Source organism: Lepisma saccharinum, chromosome 2, assembly GCF_977018435.1.
Source record: "Lepisma saccharinum chromosome 2, izLepSacc3.1, whole genome shotgun sequence".
In the NCBI taxonomy this organism is placed as follows: domain Eukaryota; kingdom Metazoa; phylum Arthropoda; class Insecta; order Zygentoma; family Lepismatidae; genus Lepisma; species Lepisma saccharinum.
Genome location: NC_139230.1, coordinates 211373590 through 211386858, shown reverse-complemented (window position 1 = coordinate 211386858; position 13269 = coordinate 211373590). Strand labels below are relative to the sequence as shown.

At 37.8% G+C, this 13269-nt stretch overlaps 1 protein-coding gene across 3 annotated transcripts in view; it reads left to right on the top strand.

Moving 5' to 3' along the window:
* Positions 1-13269, top strand: part of LOC145981146 (MAM and LDL-receptor class A domain-containing protein 1-like) — a 79159-nt gene that overhangs the window by 58053 nt on the left and 7837 nt on the right. For all 3 annotated transcript variants that reach the window (XM_083114286.1, XM_083114275.1, XM_083114281.1), the window contains exons 12-14: positions 5727-5835; positions 8102-8285; positions 8953-9040. In XM_083114286.1, the coding sequence (XP_082970412.1) occupies positions 5727-5835; positions 8102-8285; positions 8953-9040 (381 nt within the window). The remainder of the gene's footprint in view (positions 1-5726; positions 5836-8101; positions 8286-8952; positions 9041-13269) is intronic.

The following is a 13269-nucleotide window of genomic DNA, read 5'->3' as shown; positions in this document are numbered from 1 at the left end:
ACTTTGTCACCCACTCCCAGTTTAATCCACATTTCTTCCAACCCTTTCGTGAATAGTTCAAATATATATCGAAGGACAAGAACAACTACATCATGGACTATGTGTGGAGTATCATTCTGGAATCTCCTTCTTCTACAAAGGTCTAAAAGTCAGAGCAAGTTTGAAGTTCTTTGTTCATAACTATGAAGGCATCTCTGATATCTTTGTCTCCTGTGATGGTTCCACTTATCACTGTAGTGACGTTAGTCGTTTTTGCATGTTCATTAAAACCGGTAGCAGCGGACATTTGAAGCAGCTGTTTCTTTTTGCATGAAGACCAGAATCTGTCCATCTGTATAGGAATTAGAGTGCCCCATTCGATTGTCATCATTTCAATTAGTTCAGCAGGTCTCCGTTTTTCCCTTTCACCTTCTTTTAGTGACTGCTCGATGTAGCTGTCCAATACAAAATCCACTCGTTTAGTTCCGTGGTATTGAGTTGCATTAGTCCAGACTTTATCAAATATACATTTAAAAGTTCCCATACACTTAGTTCTGAGTTGGCGAACTTGTGACATAAAATCAACTACGAGAGCAGTATTCATGACTTCACGTTCTTGAAAACAGTAATCAGTTGGATCTAGTTTTTTCTCCAGTTCAGACAACAGTAGATACTTTACAGGTTTGGTTGTGTAGCCATTATCATCTTATAACATATTAGTTGGTAGAAGATCATATTTCAAAATATCTTTAATTGTTTCTCCTCGTGCTTTAGCTATGTGTATACTTCTATCAGCTGCAGCAATATTATTCTTTTGGGAAGCAAGTGTTGTCTTCGATTTCGGAGTAGGCACTACTGTTTCACCCATCATTGTTGGGAGTTTTACCTTCATGATGACACAGAAAATTTTGTAGTTTTCTTAACGAAACGTTCACTTCTGAATAGTTCATAACTCTCTTCTCCATGCTCTCTCACTTTCATCAGGCGGATACCATCCTCTCTAGGTACACATTGTTTACTGATAAAATTATGAAGTTGGGTCTGGCTGGATGTTTCATATGGATTGCCTCTACTGTTCATAAATTCAATACTGCATTCACAAACATCAACATCTTGGAACTTAAGTTTCCTGATAATTCATGATGAAGACTTACCTCACTGTAACTGGTATCATCAGCACAAAGTAAACAGTTGCTTATTCCTAGTACCTCGTGATATACCATCTCCCATTCAGTGACATACTTTTGTTGCTTTGTTTGTCCAATTATTCCTTTAGAGCTCTTTCGAGATCGTTGGATAGTTTGCTCCAATTTCATGTCCGGCGACACTGCACTAAATGATCGATTGGTTTGCCTCACTACAAAATGGCCTGTTTGAAATTTCTGATACACTTCAGGGTGCTGTTCCTCTAACCATCGCATTTTTTTCCAGATACCATGATGCATATCTTAAATAGTTAATACTGTCAAATTTACAGAATATAGGTAGAAGGTTCTGAATAGCTTGAAGGTGGCTATTCCAATCGCCATCTCTGTCAGACGCTATGAGAAATTTCAACAAGTTTACCAGGTAAAGGAATGTATCCCAATATCGGCACGTTTCTGACGTAGTGGCACAATCATTGGAAAATTTCTGAAAGTCATTGTACAAAACTGCTGATGTTGGTAAAAGTTCATTAAACTCTGTTGGACTTGTTTTCACATTATTAGTTGAAATACTTTTTTTCAATTTCTGGGCTTGTTGATTGGTAATAGCATAATTTTCTTTTGGGTTACATTTCCAAAATGCTGACCATTTCATCTTCAATATAGCTTCTTCAAGAATCAGAAAGACCTTGAGCGATCTGACATAATGACTTCCATTCATTACTGATTCTGCAGTTTTAACACCAAACACTTTGCGCTCAATAAATGCATCCTTTGCACCACTGCCACACTGATATGTTCTAATAATGTGCAGGACGACCTTTGCGCAATGGAAGTTTCCGATCATTCGGCCACTATTTTATCAAGATATATTTTTAAAGTATACGTTTTATAGCACTGGTTTGTTACATGATACACAAACACTTCTCAGCCGACAAACTTTTCAGTCTTTTAGCCACTATGTCATCTCTTATGTCGGCTGCTTCGTGATTTATTTTATACCATTAACTGTGGTAACTGTCTTGTTACTGTCCACAGTCTGACAAATAATGCACTTCTGCACATCAAACAATATATTTTGTTCTTCCTGTTGAACATCTGCCAGTTTAGTTCCTACCGGTATCCGTCTTTGCTCATCCATTTTTAATTAGTGGTAGTTAACCTGTAAATAACAAAGTATTATTAGAATTTTGAATTATATAATTCAGTTCTGACAGCTTTATCACCCTAAACATACAGTTAAGTAGGCCTCTTGTATAATTGTGTAATAAATGAAACCAAAATTATACTCTTGTCCCTGTAATAGAGTCCAGTAGACATTTTTCGAAAAAGAAACAAAAGGAAAAACAGTTTTTTTTAAAATAAATAACAATCAGACAGCTTCAAGAACCATTTTATTCGATTCCTCACCCTTAAAAACATATATTTAGACACCAAAATTATGACTTTAACGGTTTCAGGTGCGGAAATAAAAGCAAAATATTGTCGCTGTCGGCCATTTTGGAAAATGGCGTCTAAAACACCCGGTCCAGGATATGGTGATGTCTACCCAAGTTTTTCTGATCCTCCTACATGTATTCTACTAGGTACCATTGGTTAGACAAATCATAACTAAAATTTTTACGGGACTCTATTACAGGGACTGGATTAAAAGTGGTTCAAGCGGTTGTGCTACAAGTTTTCACGTACACTTAATTTCAGCCCTGCATTGTAGTTTCGACATGGAAGTTTCAGAATTCAGTAGTGTTTGTGCTGAGAATAGATTTGGATGTGTGTGTGTTTGTGGTGACCATGGCTACCGCTAAATGATCTGTTCGTACAAGATGCAACATAAGTACGAGTTATGAATCTCTATTCGGAACTCCTTGTGGTTTCAGTTCCAGGACGTTACCTTCATACAGTGCTGTGATGAGATGCTACAGACTTACTCGTCTAGAATTGAAAGGGGAGGGGAGCAAAGAACCAGCGATTCCTTCCCTTTGCGAAGAAGTGGCAAAAATGTTGGGAGAAGTGTGGTTGCGATTCTCAGTTCCCACAGTTTCCTTTTATAGGATTATTAGCATGATAGATGGATATCACAAAAGTGTCACGGCTATTTTGAAAAATGTGAAAAAATAAGCAACCAGAAAAACTAGAGAAATTTAAAGAAGATTTCCAAAAACTTTTTGATATTGCTAGTTGCAAATGTGCGGATTTCAGTTCGTGCAGATGTGAAAAATCTAAGAAAATACCTGAAAAGGAGAGAGAGTTTATTATAGATCAGAGAACAGACAGAAAAATGGCAATAGGTACCGTCGATGTACTGGAAACGAAAACTCTTCTGAAAAGGGAAGGAAGAAGAGTAAGTTAACGTGCTGCCGTAGAAGATGATTTGCAAGAACCGTCGACCAGTGGGATGCACATGATGACAGTGACTTGAAGTGGTCATATCCCCTAGAGTCTCGACCAAAGAGACGAAAAGGTCAATCTTCAACACAGATGAGGGCACCACTTCCAACTTTAGCTAAAGTAAAGGATAAAACTGGTGTGACTTTAAGAAAGGTCGCTGCTATCGCTTCTGCCGTTTTAGAAGATTTGAACATAATTTCACACAAAGATCAACAGAAAGTGATAGACAAAAGTAAGGTTCAAAGAGAGGTTGCAAAAAACCGTAGTTTTGTGCAAAAAAGAGAACTTAATGAAGGCATTAAACCTCAAAGTTTATATTTTGACGGTAAGAAGGAATGCGACTGTAATGTTAAAGAAGATTGGCGATCAAAAACCCAAATAAACTGCAAGTGAGGAACACTACGTGCTAGTTGAAGAACCAAACAGTCGATACCTTGGCCATGCATCGGTGTCAGGATCATCCACTGTTATTAACATTGGAAGTTCGATAATTCAGAAGCTGAAAGATAATAATGTGGACTTGATAGATCTGAGGGCAGTTGGTTGCGATTGAACTAATATTAACGTCGGAGTTCGGGGGGGACTCATAAAATTTCTCGAGAACCAAGTTCAAAGACCTTTACAGTGGTTAATTTGCCTCCTGCATTTCAATGAATTACCACTTCGACACGTGCTGAAGACAATTGATGGACACAACAACAGGACCTTATACATTTTCAGGCCTTGTAGGAAAAATTCTCCATAATTTTGAGGACAGGCCAGTTACGAACTTCGAGGTTATACCTGCCGAAATGCCAGCCTTAGATATACAAGATTTGAGAACAGATCAGCAGTAGGCTACCTTCTGAAAATATGTCAAGCTGTAATCAGTGGCAAGTGCGACACACGTTTAGGAAACAAGAAGCCCGGAAAATTATCTCATGCTAGATGCCTGTCTCCTGCTTCGCCTTTACATTTCCACAGAAAACCCAACAGAAGAACTGAAGATTCTTGCTAAGTTCGTTGTGTATGTTTGGTTCTCTGTGAAATCAAACCCGACATGCAAAGATGGTGCTAGGCACTTGTATCTGTCAATTAAGCTCTCAAGGTACCTTGAGGAACCTTTGAAAACTGTAGTGAATAAGGTGATCGCCAGGAATTCATTTTTTGCTCATCCAGAGAATTTGTTGCTCAGTATGCTGACAGATGATAAGCGTAAAGTCAGAGAAATATCTGTGAGAAAGATTATAGATGCTCAGGCAAGGAAAACATCCGGTGAAGGGTCGATACGTAAGTTCAAAGCGCCAGAAATAAATTTCATGGCAGAGGACTACATCAACATGATAGACTGGGATGTGTGCCTTGTAACCTAAGCCTCCCTTAGTTGCCCATTTGAATTCCGAGGACATTGAGAAGATGGTGGATGACCAGAATATTGCAGAAACAACAATTGCATACTTCCCCTGTCACACTCAAGCAGTTGAGAGACTGGTTAAGTCTGTTTGTGGTGAAAGAGAAAGAGTTGCTTATATCAGATCTAAACTTGATGCAAGATAGCAATTACCAACATATGAGAAGAAATCTGATTATTTTGAGAAAAGAAAGAGTAAAACTGAAATTAAAATAACAGTTTAGGGGAGGGAAAAGTGGATGGAGGGAGGGTGCGATGGAACTCGCTGGCAGCCACATCCACGCGGTGAGTTCTGGGTTGGTGCAACCTGCAGCATTATACTACACTAGACCAGACATTCGCGCATTCACTTGCGCGCACATGAATATATTTTGGTTTCATTGCTATATTTGATTTTGTTGTAACTAATCCAAATAGTTACATTTCGTTATGAAAGTTGCAGTTTGCATCAAGCGAAGAGCTGCACTTTCTTCCATTGGGCATTGTGCTCAACTAGACTAACTAGACCCTCGGGAGGCGTGGCTAGAAATTCTTCAATTTAGCTAAAAAAAAATTGAGATGTTTTGCTACGATTACGCAACTTTTGCACACTATATGTTTTTGAATTTCTGAAAATATTTTTTTGGGGCCTTTTTCGATACACCCTAGTATACATTCGCCATCTATTCAGTTTGTATTATGACAAAAACCGTTATATATGTATAAAAGGCAACATGAAGAGCTCACAAGCCGCTTTGATTATTTGCATTGTGAAGAAACAGTATTGAATTTTTTAAATTGCAATCATTGATGAAGCAAGGAATTTCAATTTCTCCTTCCTCTAGGGTTTTTCCTTGGCCTGGGACGTCCGGAGTTAAAGCGAACAGGGAGTACAGCTCAATTTGTGTCAAAAGAATTCGAAGGAAGTGAGAATCCAAGGTGCATCTCATTTTGGTAAGTCAAAGAAAAAAAAATGATCATTTTTTTAAAACTGGGAAACCACGTAAATAGAAATAGTTTTTTTTTTTTCAAAAAATAACATAGCATTTCTCGTGATTAAGGATGACAACACTTGAATCAAATTGCATTAGTAGTAAGAAATTCTGTGATACAAGTTAAATTAAATACATATTCTTTCGTTGCTTTTCTAGTTACGGATGTTGTTGTTGTCTATTTTGCTGTGACACCTGAATAAGTAATACATCTAGAAAGAGAAAACCTCTACAGTAAGACTAATAGAAATACTAAAACTAAATAGATACCAAACTATTCTGATTTATGTAACATTAATATCTCAAAAGTCTTTTTGCATCAGATTTCCTATCATTTCTGCTACCTAACAAAATATGTGTGTGATTATCCTTACAGGTTACCGGGGCCCCTATCCAGAAAGCCTGTAAATATTAATTTCTTGCCCAAGATTGGATTACAGAACTTTAGTATTAGAGTCAAGGCCGCACAGGGGATATTTTCTTAGAGGAGGGGGCGGGGCAGCAGTGTTTAAAGTGGGGGAAACGTGGAGTGATGCTTTTCCCCCAGTTAAGAGAATTTTCAAAAATCATTCCCAGATCTAGGACAATTTGGATAGGTACTTAATCTGCTGTCTTACAGGGCACCCCTCTTCCATGTTTTTACGCTACACTTCCATCATTTAAATTACTTTTAGATATCTCAGGGAGCGGGCACTTGCGCCCCTGGTCCCCCTTTGCGGGCGCCCTTGATTGGAGTGCTATATACCTATCCTCTATACGTGGAATTTAACGGTCCCGGGTTGGATAACCATTGAGAGAACCATTTCAATTGCTTGTATACCACTTCAGACTGTAGTTTCACCCCAGTCACCCTAACTGTGCATAAAGTGAACTTACAGCAAACATACAAATAAAAACTCTTCAAGAATGGAATAAATTGCATGCAACTACAAGCACATGAACATAAGATATCGGGTACTTTCGTAACAAAAGTATCGAATGAATCATATGTTCTTTTAGTTAAACACACCCTTTCTGGGAACCAGCAAAATAAAGGACTTCCGTAGGCATTGTGCCTCACGCAAGCATGAGGTGTGAATCGCATATCCTTGCGGTTAATGAACTGTGTTGGTCACTCTGTAACGACGAATGCGTTCAACCAGGAAGATACCATGCTGACTGGATTCGTGGCGTGCGAGATACCAGGATATCGCGAGGGACTTTCATCCGGGAAGCCAAAGGGACTCGTATTAACCTTCATGATGTCCCAGGTCGACATCCGGACGGAACAAGTGGCCATGCGGTTTCCTGCCACAGGAGGGAATTGCAGAAACACAATTCTCCTTCCGACGCCATTAGAACTGATGAGAGAACATGGTGCTACGGCCTCCTTTTTTGTTTCACAAAGAACATACAAGCACTCTGCTGCCTGGCTTAATTTTTCCTCAGTCACTCCATTCTAAAGCTGGGATGGTACCCGTAACGAATACGACAGAAACTAGCGACCTTCATAAAAGTGATCAACCTCCTGAGATGCATCGCCTAATTTGGAGCATCTGTTAAATTTCCTGAGAACTTATCTTTTTTGGTTTGTTTATTTGAGTTTGTTTTAAGTCCGCTATATTCACAAAAAAAAAAGTGGACAACCTTGATCAAAAGATTACTCATTTATGCAATTGCAGTGCATAGACATAAGAATAACCAATGAAATTCCACGTTGAAATAAAAAAAACAACTGACGTGATTATTTATTCAAACAACTAGCTGCTACAAGGTTGAGTTATTACTTAAGAAAGATTTCTATTAACTTATACATTAAAATATATCTGACTTCAGCAGTATTCGTTAGAATTCAGAAGACATTCATTTCATGTACTGTTTTTCAAATACACTTCTGAATCAAACACTGAGAATGTGGTGTCAAGAATTAAACTATCTGTGCTTGAGACAATATATTATTGTATAACATATTGTAGCAAGTATTATGCATTATTATTAACATTGTTTTTTTCAGTACGGTAGACCTACTGTTCTACAGTAGCTGTAGTACAGTAGACCTGCAATTGGGTTTCAGTACATTTCATAGTGCCCAGTAGAAGGCATTTAAAAGCAGTAGAAATTTCCAGCAAGGCACAGGAGCAGCAGCAAATGAAATGGAGTACATGCTCCAGAAACTTGAGGTGTGACGAGGTGCCGAGTTTTATTCACACAACCTACCTTCAAAATTGTCTCTTTATGTCCAATTGCAGGTACTTGATGCACGAGCCATTCATCGACAACACAGGCCCCAGTTTGGGTGTTCTGAAGGTGCTGCTGAGAACTAAAGGAGACTTAGGAAACGACATCAACACTCCTATCTGGCAGTTGTATAACTACCAAGGAGTTGAGTGGAATTTAGGTCAAGCGATGATAATGGAAAGCAAAAGATATCGGGTAAGAACTATTGATGAATTATTTTACGTCGCTTTTATTCAATTTTTGGCTAATCGCGAGGGTGATGATGAATGATGATAAGATAAAATGATGAAAGGGCAATCACAAACACACACATACAGGACACAACACAGGTCCCACAGAGGATTACACTGGCTGTGAGATCAGACGTCAGAGTCTCGTTAGTCTGCAACAATGCAGTCAAGTGTGTACTACGTGGAAGTGAGATTGAAGTCTTAGTGCCTTCTCAAAAAGGCCACTCCTTACACCCCGGTAAGAAAGATAAAAATGGATACAAAAGTCCAGTAGTTGTGAAATACAATATAACCCATATTTCTTGTTAAGCCCATTGAAATGAACATGATTGTTCATTACTTAATAGACTTTTAATTCCTGATTATGTTGTTTATTTCTATTTTCTCTCCTTTTTGTTGATACCTTTTTATTCTCAGTGTACTGGTACTATGTTCTGAAACAACTAATTGATAAAATTCTGTCCTAATTACATTTGAAATTGTGAAATTTAGCAATAATCAATCTAATATTTTGAATGCAATCAAATATATATAATTGCTTATGGGCTCTCAAAAGCTAATGTATGTTTGCAATAAGCCTATTTTCAGGTTCAATGTTTTCTCCATGGCAAATATATTTCGTTTCTGTTCAGGTTGTTTTCGAAGGAACATGGGGGCCTAATAGGGCCAGTGGATCCATAGCTTTCGACGACATTGCATTTTATGATGGACCATGCAGCAGTAAGTAGCGTAAATGCTGTTTTGTGTATTTTCAAATGAATGTATTTTCCCGTTATTGTATATAAAGGAAACATAAAACATACTCTTTATTGCGCAATGGTACTGGATAAGGCATCGAAATCAGTATGATAGTATAGGATGAATTTCTCATCAAAACAGACACGCGATGCTGAGATGAACCGTTAAACTGATTTGTATTTTTGTTAATAAGCGTTGGTTCCCTGTAATTCTGGCTAATCGTGACTATGAGGATGAAATTGACAAGTGGACACTCATAAAGAACATCCATGTTTTGGCTGGGATTCGAACCTGGGAACGGCGGTGAGGATATCGAAAAACGATCACTTAACACGGGCTCAACCACCGAGACCGTCTCCTAAGATAATAAATTGGCTATATTTCCAATCATGCTAGCAATTAAGAAAAAATAATATTTGATGCAGCAACATTGCAAACAGTGTAGCTATCCAAAACCGTAAGCATACAGATACTCAATTTATGGCACTGATTGAATAAATGAATGAAGTAAAATATTGTTGGGTGTTTGGACACACATGGCCGTTTTGTACTCTTCAATGTATGCGGGGAAATATCCCCGTATATAAAATCCTTCTGAAAAAAAGATCTCTCACATGGAAACTTAAAAATTACTAATATTTAATAGGCTATGCAATATACAAGGTGTCATTTTAATGACGCCCACGGACCACAGATTCGTATAGAGGACATCAAAACAAACATCTTTTCTCAGTAATATTTTTCTTGTTTCTGCGTCGATTCGACGCTACAGCCATTCCAGAAAGACCGTTTTGCCGCCTGGATGCTGGCAACCCAACACAACATTTAATCGTACCTGTGACGTCATTTCCTGCGGTGAAACAGCGCACGGCAGTGTTGCAAGGAACACACAAATTTTGTTAAAAATGACAAACTACCAACCACATAATTAGCTGTAAAACGAAGCGAGAAACGCGTCCAGTAGACCGAACATCATAGCCTACCAGCCAGAAGGTCAGTAGTCATCTCAGGGGAAGGGAGAAGTGAACCAACGATATGGGAAATGGTAAAAATTCAAAATGAAGTGTCAATATCGGCTTTTGTCTCAGCTGTGACGGTCCTGTGAATCCGCACAATATAAATATATGTTTATTGAAATTATTAATTTCATATTATACAAGTCACTTCCAAATAACAGTTAAAAATGTATAATAACTACTTTGTACAACTTCAATTATGTTTCATGTTATTTATTGTGCTATACGCTGTATAAGTGAGGTAATTTTTGGAATTCTAACGTTGCTATAGCAACGAGAATCAATAATCACTATGTAGCAATGAATACAATGGAACTGGAAATAGATAATAGTGAACTGCATATTGGTCAGTTATTTTAATAATACTTAGACCCATAGAAGTTGTACCTTCACCTTCGCGTTATAATTTGGAATATTTATAAACGAAATGTAATCGTGCAAATTATTGACTAGTGAATGTCACAGTATAATTGATGGTCCAGTATTGTGGAACGTTACCAGCACGATCTTGAGGAATGTGTTTTGCTTAAGTGTTCACTTACACCATTGTTCTCGTGAATCTAGTTTGTACATAAATTTCAATTATGTGCGCATCAAGAAATCCTTATAATCTGAGATCCAAAACAAGTTTTACAGCAAGATCTATCAATTGTGGTGATGAACCTGATGAATCACAAAATAATAATGGTGCCATGGATATGGTGAAGTGCTGCAAAGATCCCGATAAGGAAAGGTTGGTAGTTTGTGAAAATTGTGGCCATTGGTTTCATTTACAATGTTTGGGTTTGTCCGATAAGCATTGGGAGTTATATCAGTTAAATGAAAATTATTTCTGTAAAGATTGTGATCCGTCTTATGATCCGTTCAGTATTGAAGCTTTCGTGCAATGCAAACGATGTCAGGAAAATGTTCAAGAAATTAACATTCGTCCTTCTGTGTTGGCCGAGACGTCAACGGGACAAAGTAATGTTCCCTTTCAAATGTTTGATCTGCTTGCAGAGTTAAGGAAAATCAGCGAGTCACAACAGGTGGAATTTACAAAAATTAGGGAAACTCAAGATTCTATGAGGCAAACTCAAGATTCTATGAGGCGAACTCAAGAGTCTCAACAGCTTGAGTTTACAAAAATGAGGGAAACTCAACAGTCTCAAAAGCTTGAGTTTACTATAATGAGGCAAACTCAAGAGTCTCAACAGCTTGAGTTTACAAAAATCAGGGAATCTCAACAGGAAATTCAAATTTTACAACAACTACTCAACCTTGACTTCCACGAATTGAGTACATCGTTACGGAAGGAATTGGCTGAAGTTGCCGAGTCCTGCAAATTAGCAACACGTTCATTACATCAGGAAATGGAAAGGGAAGTGCAAGGACTAACAGAGAAAATCGAGGAAACCAACACTACTTGTGCAGAGAATTCTGCTAAACTTGCTGGATTGAATGATCAAATTACAGAATGTCAGGGCAATGTTTCAGGGTTGTCTCGGCAAGTTCAAAGATTTGAAGTCGTTGTGAACAAGGACGAAATAACAAAGCGCGTGGAGACTTGTGAAGAAAAGATTACTAAATTAACATCTAATATTTCGACTAATGTTGAATCAAGTAATCTTGTACAAGTTTATAGCTGTCACGTGAACGGTAACTGCCAACCTAGTATTCCTGCACGAAACTTAACCTCTCTGAAATCATCTGATTCTTCAGCCTGTGATGTTTCTGATAACGAACACAATCGCATTGCTTCACAAAGACACAAACGCTCTAGAAATAATCGCATGAGATCTAGTAATACTAACAAGTTATGTCAATCAACCCGTTCTTTGTATTCTGATGGTTCTGGTCAGGAAAGAAAGAGGCAAGTAAACCAAAAGTCATCAAACCCGCAGAATCGTCGATGTGATTATCCTGACAATTGTGTGCGTTCGCTTACTCAAGAACCTCGACGATTGGTAAGATTGAATGAACTTACTGTTCTTCCTAAATATTCGGGAGATCCTGAGAAATCAAGCTCACGTAAGTTTATTAAAACTTTAACGTCCTACTTAGACTTACTGAAAGTTCCTGACATGCAAAGGCTTGAATGTATTACTAATTGTTTCCATGGACCTGCAGAAGGTTGGTATAATACTCATGTTGATTCATTTACATCGTACAAACAATTTGTTGACGAATTTCTGAATTACTACACGTCTTATTCGTTAACTCAGGCTTAATTGACTGAACCGTAAATATAATCCTAAATCGACGAGTAGTATGGAAGTTTTTGCTATTCGAACGCATTCAGCATATTATAATTTAGTTGATCGTCCAAATGATGCAGAAGTTATTGATATTTTAATCAATCAGTTTCCCACATCTATTGCACAAACTATATTAGCTGCTAGATTAGATAAAATGGATGATGTAATTGCGTTACTAAAGAGGTTGGATTTAGTGAATTCAAGATCGAACAAGAGTCTTAATGTTCAAGATAATGTACGTGAAAAAATTTCCGATATGTTGGGAATAATTCTAAAAGTTTTACCGAGAATAATAGTACAAGGGCAAAACTGAGAGTTCAGGGTGTTGCTAAACATTCATCGGTTGCGAACTGTGATCAATATAATGAAAATGAATGTTCAAGACGATATGTTGTAAGACCTTACAACAGCGTTAATTTTGTTTCTTCTAGCGATGAGAATAAAAGAATTAAGATTCCATCTGTTGCTGAAACCCAACAATCAAACTCCAGCAGAAGACGATGATATTTAATAGAAATAATAATTTTGGGAAACCTAACCTAACTAACAGGGTATATAATCGTCACAGACGTAATGGTGCAGGAATTCAAAACTTCCAGCGAAATAGAAGTCCACAAAGCTGTCGGTACTTCAACAATAATGGTAGATTTATGGGCCAATGCCAGAAACGAGCAAGAACAACAGCAATTTACACTGCGTCCTAACTCCCAGTTCTCTAACGATAATTTCCACTCATTCCAACCATGCAGTGTATGTGCTAATTGTGGATATTCGTCGCCTCAGTTGTCAACGGGAAACAGTTGCAATGCAACTACATGGCGAATACTCCATTAAATGAAACTGCTCCATTTTTCGATCCAAGAGAAACTTCTTGTAAACAGTTAATTTCTTCTGCCCCTCAAGAAACATTAAAAACGTCGCGGGTGAACGTGCACTAGTTTGCTCGCACTAACGTAAA